Below are 22,137 nucleotides of genomic sequence, written 5' to 3'. Positions count from 1 at the left end.
ATAAACCTGTGTTTTCTATCAAAATTACTTCTTGCGTGAATTTTGGGACATCCTTTATTTGTAATCAGCGGTCTCGAAAACTCTCGGGAAATAAATTTGAGGACATATTATCAGGGCAAACTCCTTAGTTACGATACATTTTATGCAATCTGTTTTTTTTTTAATTAGAACCGCCATATCAGTACAAATTTTGAGAATTCTGAAATTTCGACTTCATTTTCGGAATCAGCGATGTCTAAAATCTTAGGGTACATACTATCAGAAAAATAAGAAATGAAGAAATATTTTTTTATTCAGTTCGACGAGGTGTGACTTATATGCCACATCATGCTTTAAAGGGTTAAATAGAATCAGTAAACTTTACATTGTAGAAAATAAGGCTTCCAAGTACTTGAATACCTAGCTGAATATTCGAGATTAGTTTCTATCTTGAAATCGCACTATTCGAAAAGTCCGGATAATCCGAATTCTAAGTTCAGGCTATATATCCTAAAAGATTAGATCCAAAATTAAAGTCCTAATTTGGATTCGAATTATGTGAAAAACAAATGAAAAAAAGATTGAATTAACTTAACAATAATTACCTGAAATAATAATTATTATTAAAATGTACGAATGAGTATAATCGAGCATTTCAAGTTGAGTCTTGAAAATGCACTTTCAAAATGTTGATTTGATTGCGAAATTTTCGAGAGACCTAAATTGTCGCGAATATGTTTGACCGATTTTGCTATGAATTTAGATTTGAATTCGGTTTTGGATACGATGCTTTAACTGTGTGCCTCGGATAATCCGAATTTAAAGCGTGATATTTATTCAGTATCCGAATATTCGGATAATGTTAGATTTGAATATGAATATTGAAGTCCTCCATTAAAATGCTTAGCATCCAGTTAGAAGGAGAACATAAACGAGTAATATTACATATCATATTTTTCTCTGTTTAATGAATTTTTATTGGTCGATGGTTTCCTATGATCCTTACTACAAACCTTAATTTTATTAAAACCAATACACTCTGTTATTAGTGTAAAGTTAACCATCATACATTTTTATATGTGCCTGATGTGTTGCAGCCAAAATTTCCAGCTCTAAGAAGAAAAAATAGACTGGTTATATTTTTCCCTTTCTCTTGTCTCGTTCCTTTCCATTTGAGTTTCACAGCGTCGTGTAAAATTCATTGCTTCATTATACAGTTATAAAAATATATTATGATATACAAGGTGCTAAATTTCAAACGTAGCAGGTCAAATATTTCGAGAACTAAATGAAATCAAGATCCGTTTTCTTTTAAGTTATATTGTTTTCAAGGGGACGCATTTTGATAAGAAAAAAAATTTTGATTTTGGGTGGAGAGGTCAATGTAAAATAAAGATCAAATTGTTTTTTTTAAATAGAATTCTAATTTTTTGAACACCTATATTTGTAATTCTTGTCACGACGAATTCAACCACATACCCAAGATGACCAAATTAGAGATCAAATAATGGAAAAAAAGATTCAGAAAATAAAAAATAACTTAAGCCAAATCGTTCGATCTGCCTAGGTTATTATTTCAGGGATAGAATTCAAGAAATTGTTTTTATTAATTTTTCAATTACCAGGGAAAATATAATGCAACGAATATGCGAAGCATGTTAAATAAGTTCAATGAGCAAATTACAAAGACCACTTAATGATTTTCGACGAAGATTGCAGGCTTGCATAGATGCAATGGGACAACATTTTGAATTTTGAATACTTAAATTAATGGAATTCTCCATTTCAAGGAGAAAAAAGGCTTCTTTTTTTTAAGATTTTTTATTCTTATCGAAGATTCATTAATAGAGTTTATTTCTTTTTTGCTTTCTTAAAGCATTATTTTTCCGAGTTTTTTTTATTATTTGACCTTTAATCACCTTTGGTACGCAGTCATTGGATTCGTCGTGACTATAAGGACTACAAACGTAGATGTTCAAAAAAGAGTTCCATTTAAGAAAAGAATTCGATCTTTATTTTATCCTAACGCCTCCACCAATCTTTTTTATTTTTTTTATTAAAACGTGTCTCTCCTCCGAAACAATATAATCTAAAATAAAAACGAATCTCAGTATCATTTAATTTTCGAGATATTGGACCTGTTACGTCTGAAATTTAGTACCTTGTATATCGATGAATGGAAGAAGTGTAAGCACAAAATGACTCGCCTTCGGCATTGCAAGGGTTACTCCGGAATTGCGGGCTCCGTATTTTCCGCGGACGTGACATTCGCCGTTGCCGTTGTCAGTCGCGTTGGAATCGTCGGACGGGCGCACAGTGAGGCCAGATGACATTTTTTGGTTCAAAATTCTCTAGAGACCTGAATTTCCAACCGATCATCGATGAGGTTAATCCTGAATAAATTCCAAAGAGATCTGTCTAGCCGAAATTTTGAAAAAATTATCGGTTCAGGGTTCATGGGTTTAGAGTTTGTCTTAAAAGTTTCGAGGCTCGAACTCAATGTTTTATAGCTGAATATTCAACGTCGAGTATTATTAGGTTCTCGAGCTATGGCTAGATAAGATTTTGGATTATTTGGGGCTCTTAATATATACGGCTTTATGCATCCACGAGCTAAAAAGTTCTCGGATTGATAGATTCCTAGGTTGATGAGCTTAAGACTCAAAATCCCTCGGTTTTGTGCTTAACGGGTCATATTTGATGTTTTTATATTTTTGGCATATGAGTTTTGGGTTAATGGGTTTCTGGTTCAAGATCGATAAATCTCGAGGTGTCTGTTGATTGGTTTCATAGTTTCAATCCGTTGAATACGCTATTAGATAGAAATAAGTGTCGAATAATGAATATTTCACAAGTTTCTCGCGTTTAACAATAATTTTTCCTTTTTTGCGGTTAGTAATTCGATAAAAAAATTTTTTGTTTAATTTTGGCAAGACAGATCTCTTCGGAATTTATTCAGGATCAACCTCATCCATTGGTGTCGATGATCGGTTGGAAATTCAGGTCTCTAGCGAATTTTGAGCCAATGTCATCTGGCCCCACTGTGGGGCGTCTTGTTTACGTCCCGGAGATCGCCTTATTCGTTGAGAGGACCGTTTGTGCTCGTTCTTCGTGAAGAAACTGATAAAGGCTCATGACGCTTGTTTCCCTCAAATGACTGAATATGGCGACGCTCCGATTAAGCTCGAGTGTCCAGCGTTTGGACGTATTCTCGCCATCATCGGCGAGCGAGTCATCGAATTTAATAGGGTGGCGAGGACGAAGAGAGGGACGAGCGGGGGAGAGGGAAAGAGAGGAAGGGGGGGGCGAGAGAGACTTTGCAACGTGCTCGCGCTCGATGAACAAACGCGCATTGTGCGACGGACGACGAGGCGATGTCGCGTTTCGAGGCATGGGCGAAAAAACTCGGCCGTGTGCCGATGCGAATCGAGAGATTAAATTCGATTACGGCGGCGGAACGAGGAGAAGCGCGCGCTTTGTGCGCAAAAATAGAGAGAGGGACGCGGGCGAGCAAGCGAGAGAGAGAGAGAGAGAAAAAGAGAGACAGAGAGAGAGAGAGAGAGAGAGAGAGAGAGAGAGAGAGAGAGAGAGAGAGAGAGAACGAGATCGCGTGCGTGCGGATCGAGAGGAGTTTAATAGCGTGGCTGCGCGGCGTTTATCTGCGCCTGTCGATCTCGCGAGTATCGACAACGACGAATTAATTCGCTCGTTGAGGCGGCGGTGGCGCTTTGTGCGACGGTAGATAGAGCCGATAAATTTTCTTTGTTAGGGAAGGAAAGAGAGGTAAAATCGTGGCCGCGCGGAGAAAGTTGTTTCGCGCGGGAAAAGAAAAAGAGGAAAAGGACAATTATGAAGGACAATTGGGAGTACGTAGGGAAAAAAATTAATTTCTCAGGCGCCTATTTTCTTCACGGCTTGTGCTTCTCATTACCCGTCGAATCGCCGGCAGACAGGTATCTCTCTGTCAGTCTTTCTTCCAAACCGTTTTCAATGCGAGTGTCTTGAATTAGAATAATTCGCAGCATCCATTATATCTCACGAATTCTAAAAATCATACGAATTATAAAACAGTTTGACGGTGGATTGATGGACTCCTGTCCAGGACGCGGGTTTCAGGATTATGTTTACGGGGATTGTTTATGTATTATCTGTATGATATATACAAAGTGTTTCAGAAATAAGTGGCCAGGTTTCAAGAGTATGTTCTATTCATTGCAAAGATGAAAGAAGGTCACATAAATGTAGGCCCTGAATCGCTTCTTCCCAAGTTATAAACATTTTTATTAAAGCCGATTTCCAGCACATTTCAGTCGCATTGCTCGAGAAGGTTTCTGAGTAATATTAGGAGTGATATTTAGTTTTGTTTTTTTTCTCAGAAACTGATTTACTTAAATTTTACTTAAACAAGATAATGAACGAATTACCTTAATCAGAATCTTTTCTTTCGTTTTGTACAACTTTTTCCCATTTTTCTGGCAAGAGATGGATTCCGTGACAATAAAAAAATTCTTCTTTGGAGTTGATCCAATTTTCAACAAATTTTCGCGCTTGTTCGAAGTTATGAAAGTGTGTATCTTCTAGAGCATGTTGCATCGACCGGAACAAGTGATAATCAGATGGAGCTATGTCTGGAGAATACACAAGTAAGATTTGCCATTCCAGTTCTCAATAGCGTTTGATTCGCTGATAATGCAACATAAGATCGAACATTGTCGTGAAGAAGGATCACTTTGTATCGTTTATTCGCAATTGGTGATCGTTTTTGGTCCGATGTTCGCTTCAATTTGTATAATTGTTGTCGATAACGATCAGCGGTGACAGTTTCATTCGGATTTAACAGTTCATAGTACAAAACACCTTCTTGATTCCACCAAATACACAGCAATACCTTTGAACCGTGAATATTGTGCCTCGAAATGTATGTTGCTCGTTGGTCTGCATCAATCTATGATCTTTTTTGTTTGGGACTGTCGAAATAGATCCATTTTTCATCCACAATAACAATTCGATACAAAAAACTCTTTATTTTTTGTCTGGCGATCAACGAAATGCAAATGTTCAACCGGCTTGCAATGATATTTTTCGATAATTGATATGGAACCCATTTTTCTCCTTTGTGAATCTTTCCCATATCATGTAAACGTTTGGTAACTGTTGCACGATCAACATTTAATGCTCTGGCAAGTTCTGAAGTGGATTGCGCAGGAATTTCGTCCAATAATGTTTGCAAATCTGCATTTTCAAGCTTTTTTGGTTGTCCCGAGCGATCTTTGTCGTTAATATTGAAATCATCATTTTTGAATCGTCTAAATCAATATTCACGTGTCTTAATTGCTGGAGTAACCATCCCCATAAGTTTCTATTAGAATTCTATGACCTTCAGCCGTCGTTTTCTTATAATTAAAAAACAAAAATAACGCCGAAAACATGTCGAAAATATTCTTTAGGAAGCTTCATCTTTAAGATTAACACGATTTTTACTGCGTCTATTGTTAGTAAATGACTAAATATCATGGATTAATATTAAAGCATTAAGAAGCAATAGCTGTAATTGGAATGTCTTCGACAAAACTGACATTAGTGCCATCTCTTGCAAAATTCTCAAAACTAAATTACACTCCTAATAATTACATTAATAGATGAATTGGCAGAGGGGGATCTATTGCTTGGTCTGCATAATCTCTCGGTTTGAACCCCTTAGTTTTTTACTCATGGAGAGACTCTTTTGAGACTCTTGTTTAGGGCACTCCTGTTGCTACTGCGAAAGTACTCCGAAATCATACTACTTCATGTTGACAAAATACGAAATATTCCGAGAATTTTTAAACGTCTTCGACAATCCATAAAATTGTCGATGCGAGGCGTGCATTGACGCGGAAAGAAATCATTTCCAACAATTTCTTTAATGAAATGTTTCCACCAAAGTTTGTTGTAACTAGAAAGTATTTATAACTTGGGAAAGAGATGTTTCTGGACTCATGTTTACATGACTTTTCTCATTCTTACATTGAGTAGAATATGCGAGGGTAGTCCCAGAAGTATTTGACCTGATGTATAGATAGCGGTTGTTGTTTGAAAAGAATGACTATAGTAGAAAGTACCAACCTTATAAAGTTTAAGTTTGAAGTTTGACGACGCTACGTTGTTTAGTATTTGTTTGGCAGCCATAAATAGTGAACGCTCTCAGTGAATTTGTAAACATGGAAAAAAATTGGTCATCGTTATGTGATACAATACTTTCATTTGAAAAGCCTCAGTCCAATCAAAATTAAAGCGGAGTTAGATTCTACTCTGGGGGAGTCTGGTCCTTCATTTGCAACAGTAAAATATTGGGTGGGAGAGTTTAAACGAGGCTGTACGAGCTGCCAAGACGAACATCGCAGTGGTCGACCAAATGAGGTGACCACGCCAGAAATGGTGAAGAAAATCCACAAAATGGCATTGAATGACCGTCGACTGAAAGTGCGCGAGTTAGCAGACATGGTAGGCATTTCAAAAAGTGCTGTATATCGCATATTGACTGAAAATTTGGACATGAGAAAGCTGTGCGCAAGATGAGTGCCGCGATTGGAACAAAAACAGCATCGTGAAGATGTTTCAATCGAATGTTTGGCGAAGTTTCGCAGCAATAAAGCCGAGTTTTTGCGTCGATTCATAACCATGGATGAAACATGGATCCATCACTTCACACTTGAGACGAAGGAACAGTTAAAACAATGGACTAAGGTGGCTTGATGGCTATTTTGAGGAGCTCGACGCCCCACAAAAACATACGTGGATTCCATGTGGAATGCACGTTGTATTTGCACGTTGTATTGATATCGAAGCTATTGAACATCGCTGGGAAAAATAGATTGAGCTAAAAGGAGACTATGTAGAGAAATAAAGATATTTTTCCTCAAATTTTTTGTGTTTTCTTTGTTAAGTCAGGTACTTCTGGGGCTACCCTCGTATTCTTAAAGTTTGGCCATCTATTTCTGAAACACCTTCTATATACGGTTTTTCTCATGTAGATAATATAAATTATATAGAATATTGATTGTTGAAACATTTAATTATAATTGGTTATATGATATTCATCTCATTACATTTATTGATTATAGATTAGTGAATCTAATTTTAATATTAAGAATGTAATAAAAAAATTTTATAGATCTTAATTTGTGTAAAAAACAATTTTTATAAGTTTGCATCAGGATCCTAAACGTTAAATAGAAATATAAACTTGTTGTTTTGATTATAATATTATATAATCATATTAATGATGTATAAATCCTAATTATACTTCTTCTTATGAATGTAAAATCAAATGCATTATTAATTTTTGTAACATTGTAAAAGAAGTTGCTATGCTAATTTAAAGTCAATTTCAAAGTACACGAATTAAATATAAAAAAAATTTATATGAATCATATCTTTTTCAAATTATATCTATAGATTATTCACTAAATATATTTCATCTTGTTTATACGTAGTTTATACGTTTAGAAATATCACAGTTTACGCATAAACACTCAAATTTGCTCTTGCTACCACCATCGACGACGATGATTTAGTAAGAATCCGGCTTTATATGAAGTTACATCCAAACGGACGCCGATACGCTCTCGTTTCTCGTATTCTCGTTTCTTCAATTATCTTATCTTTCCCACAACCTTTGCAACTAGTAGAATCACTTTATAAATATCATGATGTATTCAGCTGAAAAATAATATATGTCAAACGTAACGAAAGTTTCTGTCTGGAGGATTTCGCGCGGTACGCCGATCGAGGTGTTGTTTTCCCATGACTTGAAACAATTCGCCGATATCACTTGCTTGAAACCAAGAGAGACGACGCGGCGACGAGGACGACGACGACGACGACGACGACGGAGATCGTGGAAGTCCTAAAGTCCCGTTATCCCGTTACGTACGCTCAAATGAGCCCGCTGAAAGCGACGATCTCGCGATGAAAGTCTAGTTTGCATTCGCGGGCTCGATCGAACTGTCGCATAAATCCAGCCTTTACAATTTACATACAATGTACAGAAATTATTGAGAATTTATACGAATTCACGCACGCACGCACACACACATACGCACGCGCTCGCTCGCTCGCTCACCCGCGCGCGTTCGCTATTCGCACCGTCTCTCTTCTTCCCCCCCTCTCTCTCTCTCTCTCTCTCTCTCTCTCTCTCTCTCTCTCTCTCTCGCTCTGTCTCTCTCGCATTAATAACAGCGCCGCCGACGTGGGATCGGGCGGGCCTTTATCGAGACTCATCGAGACTGTCCTGTCACTCGAACGCGACGAGAGGCTTCGCACTCGATTCGCCCGACACGCCAGCCGATAGTAGCAGCTCACGCTCGCGCTCATGCCGGGACATTGTCCCGCGAGTTCCCCGGGATCTCCCTCTTTCTCTCCCTCTCTCGGCCGCCTCTCGCTCACCTCTCGAGCACCTGACCCGACATTTGGACCACCCTGTAGACGATTAATATTCAAAGTACACGGAGACGCACCGCTCTCGCACGCTCTCACACGCGTTATAAAATCGCGCGAGCGCGGGCACATGGGCCGGGCTGACATTTAGCCGGGGCGACCGATTATGTGAGGGATCGCTCGGAGCGTGGGCGATCACCAGCAACCTGTCCTGTCCTCGGAACAATCGCCGACGGTCGATCCTCGATAACGCGCTCCGGTCGTACACTCTCGCCTTGAACGCGCGTGCGCGCCGGCTACTCGGGATACTTGACTCACTTGACGCGGTTGACGCATTGCCGCGGCCCCGCCGAGTGGAAAAAGTCCGCGGTGGTCGGCCGCGACGCTAAGGCGACGCGACCCGCTTCGATCGCACGTCGCGATGCTTTTCCTCCGTCGATTCGGTTGAACGGACTCTGCGGGTCTGCTGCGCTGGCTTTACCCCAGTGACCTGGGCGCTTTTCGCCTTCAGGAAATAACAGCTTCTTCGTGGAAGAACTCGCGCCGACCAGGCGGCGTCTGCGGAGCGTTTGCGCGTTTCTGCGTGTGCAGAAAGGACTGTCTTGTTTTTCAGCGGTTTTCTTCTTTTGGAATCGCGTGTCTGTTTGTCTCGCGGAATGTATTTCCAATTTCATCACTCTCACACCAGATATGTTTAATCATGTGGACTTATACGCAGCACTGTTTTTTGTACTGTTTGATATTTTCAGAGTTGTTTCTTGATGTTGCTTTTTTCTCTTTTTTTTTCTGGATGAAGAGAAGTTTTGCTCCAGAGATACTCTGCGTGTTAAAAATGCTACAAAATTATTGTTTATTCCTTTGATAGTTTCTAAATGAAAACAGGTTTCTTTTTCAAAGTCGAGTCGGTGAATAAACAGCATGTTGCCTTTATGTTTAACCTATAATTGTTGCTTTGTAAAAAATGTCGACAGCCGGGCTTTAAATCTTGAAACGCAAATATCTCTTAAACTAATTATTTTATCGAAATCTACCGGCAGTAGTTTTTTTATAGACAATTAAAAAAATAATTTGCAGAAAAAAGTTAAGTGTCCATCCGCTAGCATTGGGGCAGTAATTACCATCTGAACTCCGTTTTTCTGTTCCCTAATAAATCTTTATGTATAAGTTTTTACCGTGTGCGATCCTCTTCTTTCTAGTTGCTTGCTCTTAGTTCTACAGGATGTCCCGTTTTAAATGAAATATCATCTTTTTCTATCAATTAATTTTAATAACTTTTATCTGAAACATTTTTTTATTTGCCTAATATTTTCTGAAATATTTGAAGAAAACTTGATAACTTTTTCTATATTTAACTTATAACATCCCTCTATTTGTCGGGAGAAAAAATAGTACTAAACATTTTTATCCTATTTGGTCTCAAGACCAAATATTATTGTTAGAATAGCGCTCTGACTTTTGTTAATTTGATGACTTTGAAATTTCCAAAAATCGATAAGTTAGCTAAAGTTAGGGCACTATTGTAACAATATATTCTTGAGACTAAGTAGAATAATAAAGTGTAGTAGCACTTTTTCTTCCGACAAACAGTTAACGAGATATCGTAAGTTAAATATTGGAAAAGTTACCAAGTTTTCTTTAAATATCTCAAAAAAGCAAATAAATGTTAAGCAAATAAAAAAATTCAAACAAAAGTTGTTAAAATTCATTGGTATAAAAGAAAATTGTATAATAAAAAATTGGGGTTTCCGCTTAAGAAAAGTAATGATCAGTGAATATATCGAGAGTGGCGCTATAACGGAATGATACAGTTTTGTTTTATTTCCCTCTTGAAACCATACAACTTTTGTCTGAAACGTTTCTTGGTATTTTTCACATTTTTCGAGATTTTGCCTGGCTCATTTAAAATGGAACACCCTGTATGTGTGGTCGAGGAACGAAAATACTCAACTTCGTCCGATTTTCTTGTCTTCCGTCGTATATTTCCCGCATGCCGATTTCTACCTGCTCGCTGAAATTGGCATCTATAAATAAATACAGATATGGCCAACGGGAAATGTCCGTTATCCAGATGTGAAAAGATACAGACAGTATCCGAATATCGCATCTAGATACTTAATAGCACTGAGCGTAAGTCACTCTCTTTCGAGCAAATGAGATGATTTATTACAGTCATCGCAGAGAAATCAGAAAGCACGTCATACAGACCATGCGTAACTACGAATTGCGTTCTATCCGTTGTGTACACTTGGCTTCTTCCTCTTTTTACCTCCCATTTATTTGCTCTTTTGATGCTTTTTCGGATTATATTTTATATTTTATTTCAACCGTATGTTATTCTCTCGTACTTTTGAGTTCCGTTTTACAAAGAGTATATAATGTCGTACGTCGTTTGTTACAATTATGTGATGTTTCTTCTCTCTCGGTTATCGGGTCTAAATATGACCTGCCATTTTAGCTCAATTTGATAAAAAATTCTACTACTATATTCATTTTGCTACATCACTACTATATATTACAATTCTTATTTAAAATCCTTTTTGTGTTTTCTACATATGAATATAATTCTTTTATTTTATTTTATTGCATTTTGTTTTACTTTACTATTTAATTTTACATCTGTGAACTTTTACAAATCAGATCATTTCGGATCGCTCGTCTTTTTGTTCTCGGCCGAGGCGAACTTTCGTGTCACATTTCGCGAGAAATGAAAGGACTGTCCGAGGGCGTTCTAAGCAAAGAACGTTTTATTGAGATTTACGCGAAGCCGCGGGAGGCGGCCCCGGATGACTCATTCATTTACATCGGTATCTTTAATTTATGCGATGGCGCTAGAACGCGCACGGTTTAGACGAGACACGCATGCAACGAGCGAGATAGTCGACTTGTTTTAAACGCGATGAGATATGCACGCAATGTGCCGCGATGTGTGGCTCGCGCTATTTAAGTGCGCTTCGCCTCGACTTCGCAGGAGACTCGAGTTCGGTCAGCCGAGAAAACTTCTCTTCGACGGCGAGAGTAAAAACGCAATCGCGGGCCGATTAAATCGCTTGTTCGCCAAGACAACCGTGAAAACCCGTTAAGAGCGTAGCGATGCAATTTTTTCCTCCTTTTTTCTTCTCGGACTCTTAGAGAATCGAGTCGAGTTAATTGAAACATTCGGCATTCGATAATGATAAAAAAGCCATTACTACGCATAAAGACCGGCAATTCTATTTTCAATCCGCAATCAATGGCTTAACCCTTTGTGTGACATATTTTTTTCTACCTGACAGATTTTTATGGAATCTTGCATTTCTACGTCTTTTGGGTCGCTAATCACAAACCTGAAGTCAGATTTCAAAAATTCAAAATGGCAGTTCCAATACGGCTGCCATATAAGGGCAAATTAATGTAAATCTAAATAGATGTAAATCAGATATACGATATAAAGGCTTCTCAGATCGTCAATTACGAATTTCATGTCAGATTTACAAAGTTCATCCAAGTAATTTATTTATAAAAAGAAATCTAGCGTGCGAAAAGTCCTGGAGAAAATATACAGGGTGTCCCATTTTAAATGTGCCAGGCAAAAAAGCTAAGAAACGTTTCAGACAAAAGTTGTATAGTTTTAAAGAAGACATAAAATAACTATATCATTTTGTTCACAGATATCGCCACTTTCGAGATATTCACTGATCATTACCTTTCTTAAATGGAAACCTCGATTTTTTATTACACCATCCTTTTCTACCAATTAATTTAAATTTTGTCTAAAACCTTTTTTCATTTGCCTAATTTTTTTGAGATATTTAAGGAAAACTTGATAACTTTTTCAATATTTAACTCACGATATCTCGCTAACTATTCGTCAGAAGAAAAAGTAGCACTAGACTTTTTTACTTTATTTAGTTTCAAGAATATATTGTTATAATAGCACCCTGATGACTTTTGTTAATTTGATGATTTTGTAATTTTCAAATGTCGACAAGTTAACAAAAGTTAAAGTACTGTAATAATATATTCTTGAAACCAAATACAGTAAAAAAGTCTAATACCCCTTTTTTTCCCGACAAATAGCGAGATATCGTAAGTTAAATATTGAAAAATTTATCAAGTTTTCTTTAAATATCTCAAAAAATATTAAACATAATTCCAAAAATATTAAATGTCTCAAAAAATATTATGCAAATAAAAAAATGTTTTAGACAAAAGTTGTTAAAATTAAATAGTAGAAAAAGATGATATAATAAAAAAATTCTATTTGAAAAAAGTAATGATCAGTGAATATCTCGAAAGTGGCGCCATCTATAAACAAAATGATATATTTATTTTATTTTACCTCTGAAACTATACCAATGTTCTCTGAAACGTTTCTTATCATTCATATCATTCATATTTTTCGAGATTTTTGCCTGGCTCAAATTAAAAATGGGACACCCTATATTATATTTTGATATGTGAAGGATATTCAGTAAGAAATTTGCAGTCTTTAATTTCAAATACTTTCCAAGAAATTATTGGGGACTTGAATAAGTTCTCGCTGTTTCTCGACAGATGGTGTTATCTTAGCCTTTTTGCATCGAGCATACTACAGCCAACTTCATTGTGAAGCTCCACTATTAGGCTCGGGGTGACAATATATGTTTTTCCGCCGAAGCGTAAACAACATATTTTTTCATAGCGTTAAACATGTCGAATTTCGTGCCAAAAAAGAGTATTTGCGGGGAATTTTACTGCATTACTTTTTTCAAAAAAAATCTGCAGCTGAAACACATAGAATTCAGAAGCCAATAAATTTTTTTAATCACTTTTTTTCAGCTTTACTTAGTTATAAACAAAAATGAACAATCGGATGTGGAAACCATGAGAAATATGTAAAGTAATTATTAATATATTAGAGAAAAATGTGAGATTATACTTATTTTCACTAAACAGTACTTTTAACAATATGTTAAACAGTTATTTTCTGTAAACAGCGCATCGTAAAAATGAAAGAGAAAAAGGCGGTAAATATATGTACCATTGCCACAAGGGGTTAATTAATAGAGATCAGAGATCGCTTCGTGAACAGTTAATATCCCAAACTTTACGCTCGTTCATCACATCACGTCGTCGCATGTAAAGTATCGCCGAGGAAAATTGGGTCTGGCAACGAGACACGTTTTTTCTCCAGGCGGTAAAACGAAATTCGCGATTTCACCGGATTCGTTCCAGTACTCGAGCGAACGAGCGAGCGCGCTGTCATTATTTGGCAACGTCCAACGCGTCCAGAACGTAATAGTTGCCGCGATAGGATCTGGCTGTGACTAATTTTCCTCGCCGGGTTTGTATTATGCACAGCATGCTCGAAATCGCTCGTTCTTGTATTTTCGTCATCTTCTCACGGAGGTGACACGGATAATTGCTCTTTCCCCAATCTTCCCCCATCAAAAGGAATATATTACGAAATAAACGGAGTACAAATTAAGGCCAAATGTATTTCAATATTTTTTGAAAATCGTACTAATAATGTTTATTCAAAATCATTAGGAAAAATGGAAAAATCAGTTATTTTTTATAAACAGCATTAGCAAATAAGAAGAATCGTCGTTTGGTCGGTCATAGTTTGATGTAGAACACGTAGCATAAAGCATAAATACTGCATTTTCAATTATTAGTAATTTAACAAAATTACTAATATCAAAACACAAAACTAAATGATAATCCCATGATACGCAGCAAGCATTGCGGAAGGAGCATTGCGGAATATAACAGAAAAGTAAACCCATAAATAATTTTTTCAATTCGTGGAACATCTTCACATAGGACTTCTGAAGAGGAATTCAACCATTTATAATGTTTTATAAATTTATTTTGAGACAGAGTTCTCTCGCGATGCGAGAATAATAAGGCGCCATCGCATGCGCAACGATATATCGTCGTTGGCACTTTTCGCAAGTGTTGCTAACAACGATATATCGTTGTTCGGCATTATAAGGATTAAAAGCATAAGAATCAACCGCGAAAACATGCGAGATTTATATAGATGTTCAGGGACAAAGGATCTTATTGATCTAGAGACGCGTAATGAGAATGGCTCGTGGTGTGAGCGAAGGAAATCCGCGATCTCTGACGTTCACTTCGCAAATACGGCTTTACGCTCCAAACCGAGCCTCATAAATTATGCATTTGCCCCTCTTACGTTACGAACGCGCGTCGTACGTGATAGCGCGATATCGAGCGGATCGGCTGCACTCACAGCGAGCATGCCGACGCAGGTTCCCTCTCGCGCGGATTCAATTCGTAATTCATTTGCGTAATTTTAATAACAAGTCCCAAGGACTCGGCAGAACGATGAAGGCTGAAGCGGATCCGGTTTAACCGGGCGGCGTGTTGTTACTAGGATGAGATCTCGAAATAGATTTTTGAGATCCCCAGATTTTAATTATGGACTGCGCACGCGAATCCGTGTGCTCTCGTGACACACACGCAGACACACAAAAGTGTGCACACATTATAACTCACAGCGATCTCTATAACCGGGCGCGTTAATATTTATGCGACGTTTTTGCGTTTCGCGCCGCGACTGGAATGAAAAAAAGTGCAGCGCGTTATCGAGCGCGCGTGATCGACGCGCTCCCGACGAGCTGACGAGGGTTGGAATTCAACGTTCGATCAGCCAGTCAGTATTCCGAGGTGTCAATTTTTTTTCACCGGAGCCGCGCTTGAGGAGGGTTCGCGACGAGCGTATCGTTTTCTTATTTACATCTGTTCCCCCGAAAGATTACCGTTAAGGTACCGACAGGTACCGTTAAGCGTTTTCGCCAGGCGCGCGCGCGTAGCTTCTCTCTCGAAGCGTGAATTTAAAAATCTAATTTCTCCTCCTCTCTCTCGAACACTGCGGAGAATGGACTTTCTCTCACGAGCTTTAGACGTGGGTGCGTACGTGAAATGCGCGAAAATGTAATGTAGGACGACACATTGGCTAGCCGATGACATCAGGTGACCGGACGGACGCAAAAGTCGGCATTTCCATCATAGGACTTTCTATCCACAGCGGACATAGAGCGAAGAAGGAAACTGACGCATAGTGGGATGTTTGTACGAAAAAGTTGGCCAAAATTATTTTTTGACGAATTTCTGTTTAAAACGTACTACCAATTATATGATCATTATAAAGATGAAATCTAAAAAACTTATATGAAATAAAGTGCAAATATATATGTAAAAATATTTTAATAATTAAGAAAGCATAATATTGCACATCAATAAGTATTCAACTAGACAAACTCCAAATTTTTTCATCTAATGAATGTATTCCGTCCTCAGAATCAACATCATTTTCATCTATTGAAATATCTCCTCTTCTTGGTGCGGGCTCAGTGAGAAGAAGCATATTCAATGTTTCCTTTAAAAATAGTTTAGATTTCTTTTTTGCTAGAATCTCATATTTGTTAGTAACGGGTCAGAATTTAGTAGAAGTCTGTCGATTATATCCAAATATTACAAAAGGGAACAAAAAAAAAACAAAAAGAAATAAAAAAAAATTTCATGTCTAAATAACCTTTGGACAAAACCTAATTTACGTTTAGAGAAACAAAAGTAATTACTAAAACTACATCCACGATTTTCCGCGGCTAATTCTTTCTGATATTTCATCCGGACAGATTACTCTTTCATTTCATTCAAAAAACGTAACAGGGATATATCCTGAAGTATAACTAAATCCTTCGAGTAGAAATGTGCGAATTAAGAATTTTTATATCGAATCGAATCTCATTTTTTAAATTTGAATTCGAATCGAATCGAATCATTAAAAAATTTAACATAAAACATTTAATATAAAAGGGAATATTGATATAATATCATCTTAAAGTAAAATATATATTTAAATATTTGAAGTAATTTATAATTAAGTTATTAATTATAAATCAAGTTTATTACAAGTTAAGGGTTTAAACATACAGGCCCATTTTGATGGCCCGTTTTGTAGCTGATGCGCGCAAACGCTAATGTATTTGATTTGCATTCGAATCTTCGCGATTCGAAATTTTCGAATTATTCGGATTCGAACCATAGGGATTCGGATTCAAATCGAATCGAATTACATTAGATTCGATTCGATTCGATTTGAATTCGAATAGTTTGCACATCTCTACCTTCGAGTTTGACATCGAGAACGCAAAAAGATACATTATTGAATGCTATTTTCAAAATCGTATATCTACGTGAATAACAATTCAATTTAAATAAATATAGTTTAAAACGTTCCTTCATACCTTTGTCGAAACAATCCATAACGAAAAATGTCGCGCTGCCACTTTTAAGAACCTTAAAATTCTCATCGAAGATCGTATGTTATAAAGCGCTGAGAATTGATGCGTGCCATATGAATAACGTCCAAATTCCGAATAACCAAACCGCTTCATATTATCGCGGACGAACAAAAGCATAACGGCCCATTATTCCACAGATATTCAACTGTCTAAGACAGCCACTCATGTAGAGCAGGTGGATGATTTCAAGAAAATTAACTTTGGCCAGCTTTTCAGGCCAAACATCCCACAGTGCGACACCTTATTTTCTTTCGTGCGAGATGAAAATCTGTCGTCCGATCGCACGGATGAGACGGCGCTCGGTGGAATAGCGCGACGGTGCGAGCATGTAATAAATACATAATATACGATCGATAATTGCTGTGCGAGATGCGACGCCAATTAATGTGGCGGCGTCTGTACGAATTTTACATAACGAACTTGACTTCGATTGCATAAAAATTACGTAGAAAAATCCAAACGCGAGCGCATTACGTAAAATGAAAAAGGAACAGCAGAAAAAGAGAGGGAGGGGGGAAGGAGGGAGAGGAAGGGGATATTCATCGGTGAGAAGTCACGTGACGGCAGAAGTCCCGGCGAAGAATTCATCTCCGGGGCCGCGTGGCGGTTACCTCTATTCTTTCGTCTTTCGCAGGTGCGTCGTTCGATGTAAATCAACAAGACCCACAAACGGTCCCCGATTACGTCGCGCGACCCGTTCCTTCACTTCCTCGCCCACGCTAAATATGCTAAGCGCCGACGGTCGAGCGATTCGGCGTGGTATCGTTAATTTTTTCTTTTTCTTTCTTTTTCCATGCGGGGAGCCGAATCACACGCGTACGTGAAAGCTGACACCTCGGCGAAGGTGCGTGACAAAATTTTAACGCCCGGCCCCACGAGAGCGCTAATCGCTACACGCGAGCATTCGCGTTGAAGAGAGACGCAGATCTCCGTGAAACGAGCGCGACGAGCGCGTTTATGGGCCGCCCGCGCGCCGCGCGGAAATGACAAGATTTAGAGCCGAGCCTCAATTGCACCACCGTGTGACGCTCGTTTATGTAATCAACGTGCTTTCTAGCAGTTGGGAATTACATAAACGGCACCGTCCTACGGTATTTTTTCCGCTGAGGAACCGCCCGGTTGTGCATAATTAATATACTTCAGCGGGATAGTTAATTCTATAATAATAAGCGACCAATGCGAAGCCGCAACCGTTAGCGCTATACTTGCGATAATAATTAGAATATCGCAGAATTAATGATACGATGAAAATTCATTAGGTGATTCACCAGCGGCCGATTTCTCTCTCGCTTTAAACAGGCAAGCAGGCAAATGTCTCGTTAATTGTATCGACCGGATAAAGTCTCGCAAGAGAGGTTCGGCGACTTGTAAATTCTGGAAAGTCTCTGAAACTTTGCACAAAGAACGTACATATATGAACAGCGTGATAGAAAACAATGTTGACGCAAAGAATAACTTTTTGAGAAAACATCTTCTTCTTACGCATTGTCTGTTTGATAAAAGCATGTCCAGCGAAACTTCTACATGGAAAGCATTAACGATAAGTTCCAACGGGACTCCCCCTCTTTTTAAGATGCTTTGTACAGAAAGCTTCAGCTGTCATTTAACTTTCTTCTGGTAGAAAGATATATTTCGCCGCATACGTATCGCGACTCAAAGTCCTGTTTCTCTGTATACATCCGAAAGGACTGGAAATGTCACGCCAAACGGCTGCTAAATACATGAGAAGATTTAAGATTTAAAGAAGAAGATTAAGATTTAAATACATGAGAAGATTTATTTACATGAAAGTTGCGACACATTTTTGTTAGATTATGTCAGTATTGATCAACCTGCATAGAAACTGATGCATAATAAGTCATATTCATTGACATAAACATTTTTAATTCGTATGAAGATAAGTCGATAAGAGGCATATTCGTCATTATATGCTCTTTTATCAGCTATTTCATCAGCGCGAAACAGCTGCCGAAGCAACCAGAGTCAATTGCGAAATTTATGGTGAGAGAGCGATAGCTGAAAGTTCATGTCATGAGTGGTTTCCGCGCTTTAAAAGTGACGATTTTGATTTGAAAGACAAGGAGCGTGCTAGGCGACTGCAAGAGATGAGTTCGGATGACTTGGAAACATTGTTGCAAGAAAATTCGACTCAATCGGGTGTAGAATTTGCGAAAAGGTTATATATTAATCAAAGCACAGAGCAGAGTATAATTCGACGCTTACATGAGATAGGGAAAATTCTGAAGGAAGGAAAATGGATTCCCCCCCCCCCCATGAATTATCCGAGAACGCTATTGCCAGCCGAGTTACTATTTGCCTTTCGTTGCCCAATAGACACAAACACAGTCTTTTTTTTTTATTGAATTGTGACCGGAGATGCAAAATAGATTTGTTATAACAATCTCAATTGCAAAAGATCGTGGGTAAATTCCGGAGAACCTTCTACGTCACAGCTAAAACGAAATATCCATGATCATAAGGTCCTCCTGTGTATCTGGTGGAATATGCAAGGAGTGCTGTATTATGAATTGTTAAAACCATCTCATACTATCACCGCGAAATTGTACAGTCGACAATTGAGCCAGTTGAATGAGTAATTGATTAAGAAACGGCCATATTCTGCGACAAAGCAAAACAAAGTGATTCTTCCGCACGACAATGCCAGGCTCCATGTTGCATTGACGACCCGGGAAACTTTAATAGAATTGCGATGGGAAGTCTTACCACACCATATTCTTCAGATATTGCTCCATCGGATTTTCACTTATTTTGATCTATGCAGCAGCACAGTCTTGCTGGTACACGATTTTGCAATGTTGGGGAAGTGCAACAATTCATTGATGACTTCATTCATTCTAAGAGTAAAGACTTCTTTTATAGCGGTATCTATCTCTTGCCTGAGAGATGGCAAAAAGTAATAGATAATGCCGGAAAATATTTTGATTAAAGATATTATGTCATTTATAATAATATTAATAAAAAATATTGCCTTATAAACGATGGAAACTTTTGCATACCCGCACTGAAACTTAAACTTTGTGGGAAGAAAATTTAGAAGATCAAGAAGTTAGTTTAATTCGGAAACCTTTATTTTAAGAATATGCCATAAAATTAGTAAAAAGATGCCATATTATTGATAATAGAAGCGACTGAATAGATTATTAATAATAAAGCATCACAGTTTTAATCAAGTAGTATGTATGTTTTCTTCCAAATCATTACAATAAATTATTTTCGAGTTACGCCGGACATGCTTCTATCAAACAGACTGTATAATATCTGTACATATGTTCTTACATATATCTTACATATAACGGACATAAAATGCTATTAAATTATCGTATTTATACTTCTTCAATGTTATGTTGTTTTTTAATTATGGCAGTAACATGAAAAATCATGGTATTATGAAAACTGTATCTTTCTTCAACCTGTTTCCTAGTTGAAACCAAAAGATAGCTGCGCCATTGAATCCAAGCGTTTCTCTGTCTTTGCAAAGTTCCAGGATTTGCAAACCTCCGGGATTTGCAGTTTGCTGCAATGTTCTCATCGAATCAGGCGTGAACACGTATCTGTGCTTCCTTTGTTCCAGAGCAACCTCCAAAGGTAGAATCCGAGGAAAGATCTTGCGTGGACACCGACAGTATCGAGACCGGCCTGCGTAAGACCCGACTTCGCTCTTCGAGTCCTGTACGGAACTACCCGCTGCCAAGAAACGACACGTTCTCATCGGGTGAGAAGACACCTTGCGCTGGTTCTATCAGCAACTTGTCCAAGACATCATCCGGCAGCAGGACACCCAGAGACAGTAACTCTAGTCCCGAGGGCAGCCCATTGAACCGAGGGGGTTACAGTCTCGCTTCCCGCAACTGCGGAAGCTTACGGAAACCACCCACGGTGACCGGAAGCATTGGCAAGGCGTCTTCGCCGATACTCAAGTCCTGCAAATCACCGCTCAGTGGCAGCAACACGTGGAACGGCCGCCAAGCTAAGAAGAGGCCCAGTATCCAATCGGACACTTTCATGAGCCCTCAAGCCACACCAGCAGCGAGCGCCACGACCCCAAATTTCTCCAGGAAGAGTCCAGCCAGGCAAAGTCTGCCCAGACCTAGCTCGAATGGTGGAATTCAATACGACAGGAATGGCAGGAGAATCCGAGCTTCCACCACCGGATCCCTGCAGTCATCGCCCACGAAAGTGGCGAATCCGCTCTTGGAGCAAATCCTGCAGAAGGTGGGTCACCTGCAGGACGATCACGAGATGGTACGGAAGCTACAGGACCTCCTGAGGACTTACCAGACTGGTCCAAGCGACAGTGCGGCGAACATGGCGCTCACCAAGGCGTGGGTGGACAGTAACGGAACAGCGACTTTGTCGCAGGACAGTCCGGTGACGACGAACCCCAGGAAAGATCCGAAGCCGGTGTCCGAGAGAGGAGCTTATTCGAGGATACCAGCACCGGTGTCCTACAAGAGACCGATGTCCGTAGCATCCGACAGCGTTTGAGAGTGGCTTCTCTCTCCTTCGGTTGAATCCCGGCGAGGGTCGCGGTGTGCACGCCGACAGCCTTCGCGTGTTAGATTAGGTTTCGGCTTAGGTCGATAGTGTCGACGTGCTGGAAGAATCCAGCAGGCGCGCGAGCGAACGAGTAATCGCGTCACTTGCGTCGCTTGTCTCTTAATTCAGTTTGATTGGTAAGGTCGGATATGTTCCGGTCACAATGACGACGACGATCGCGGCGCTGGAGAGCTGGAGTCTAAATTAGGAGCAGGGTTGAGTTCTCCGGCGACTGTCTCATCTCTCATGAGACACGGGCGTCGCAGAAAGCTCCAATAATTCGCTCTCTATCTGCGCTCCTCTTTTGCGCTGCGCTTTTGAGATAAGGTAAGTGATATATATATATATACATATATATATATACATATATATATATATGTAATTATTGGCGTCTCCATAGTAATTAATTGGTATAATGCATAAAAATCTTGGGAAGTTTAATTCTCTTCTCGTATTAATGAAAGCAACTACACAGGGCGTTCGAAAGTGCCTTTTTAAAGAGATTCTTTTTTTAATTAATTTGGAATTAGTAAAAGTAAATATGGTACCATCCCTCCTTCCTTCATAAATCGAAATTACCTGGAATTAAAAAAAAATATTCTCGAGCAACTCGACAACTCACTTGCATCTTGAGAGGTTTCTGGAGGTCTTTTCGTAAGTCTTAGAGAGGTTTAAGTCGATAATTAAAAAAGCATTTAAAATAATAAACATGAAATATATGAAATATTTTCTTCACGTCGTCTGATAATGAATTTTACAAATTATTTTCAATAAAATTTTCAATACTTGTTTATCGAGTAAAATTGACATTAAGTTAATTATAATTCCAAATTTATTTTCAATCTTTACACTTAAATAAGTTATAAATTACTTTGCTAACTCACTGCAC

General features: G+C 38.6%; 1 protein-coding gene across 2 annotated transcripts in view; it reads left to right on the top strand.

Annotated features, from left to right (window-relative positions):
• LOC105185970 (GAS2-like protein pickled eggs) overlaps positions 1-21,617 on the top strand; it is a 205,275-nt gene extending 183,658 nt beyond the window's left edge. Inside the window, exon 7 of one of the 2 annotated variants that reach the window (XM_025299942.1) lies at positions 20,284-21,617. In XM_025299942.1, coding sequence (XP_025155727.1) covers positions 20,284-21,197 — 914 coding nt within the window. In that variant the 3' untranslated portion in view covers positions 21,198-21,617. The remainder of the gene's footprint in view (positions 1-20,283) is intronic. The other variant, XM_011145866.3, reaches the window with a different exon arrangement.
• Positions 21,618-22,137: the final 520 nt, after the last annotated feature.

Source organism: Harpegnathos saltator, unplaced genomic scaffold (assembly GCF_003227715.2).
Source record: "Harpegnathos saltator strain DR-91 unplaced genomic scaffold, Hsal_v8.6 scaffold297, whole genome shotgun sequence".
Lineage (NCBI taxonomy): Eukaryota > Metazoa > Arthropoda > Insecta > Hymenoptera > Formicidae > Harpegnathos > Harpegnathos saltator.
This window is presented reverse-complemented; position numbering and strand designations above follow the sequence as displayed.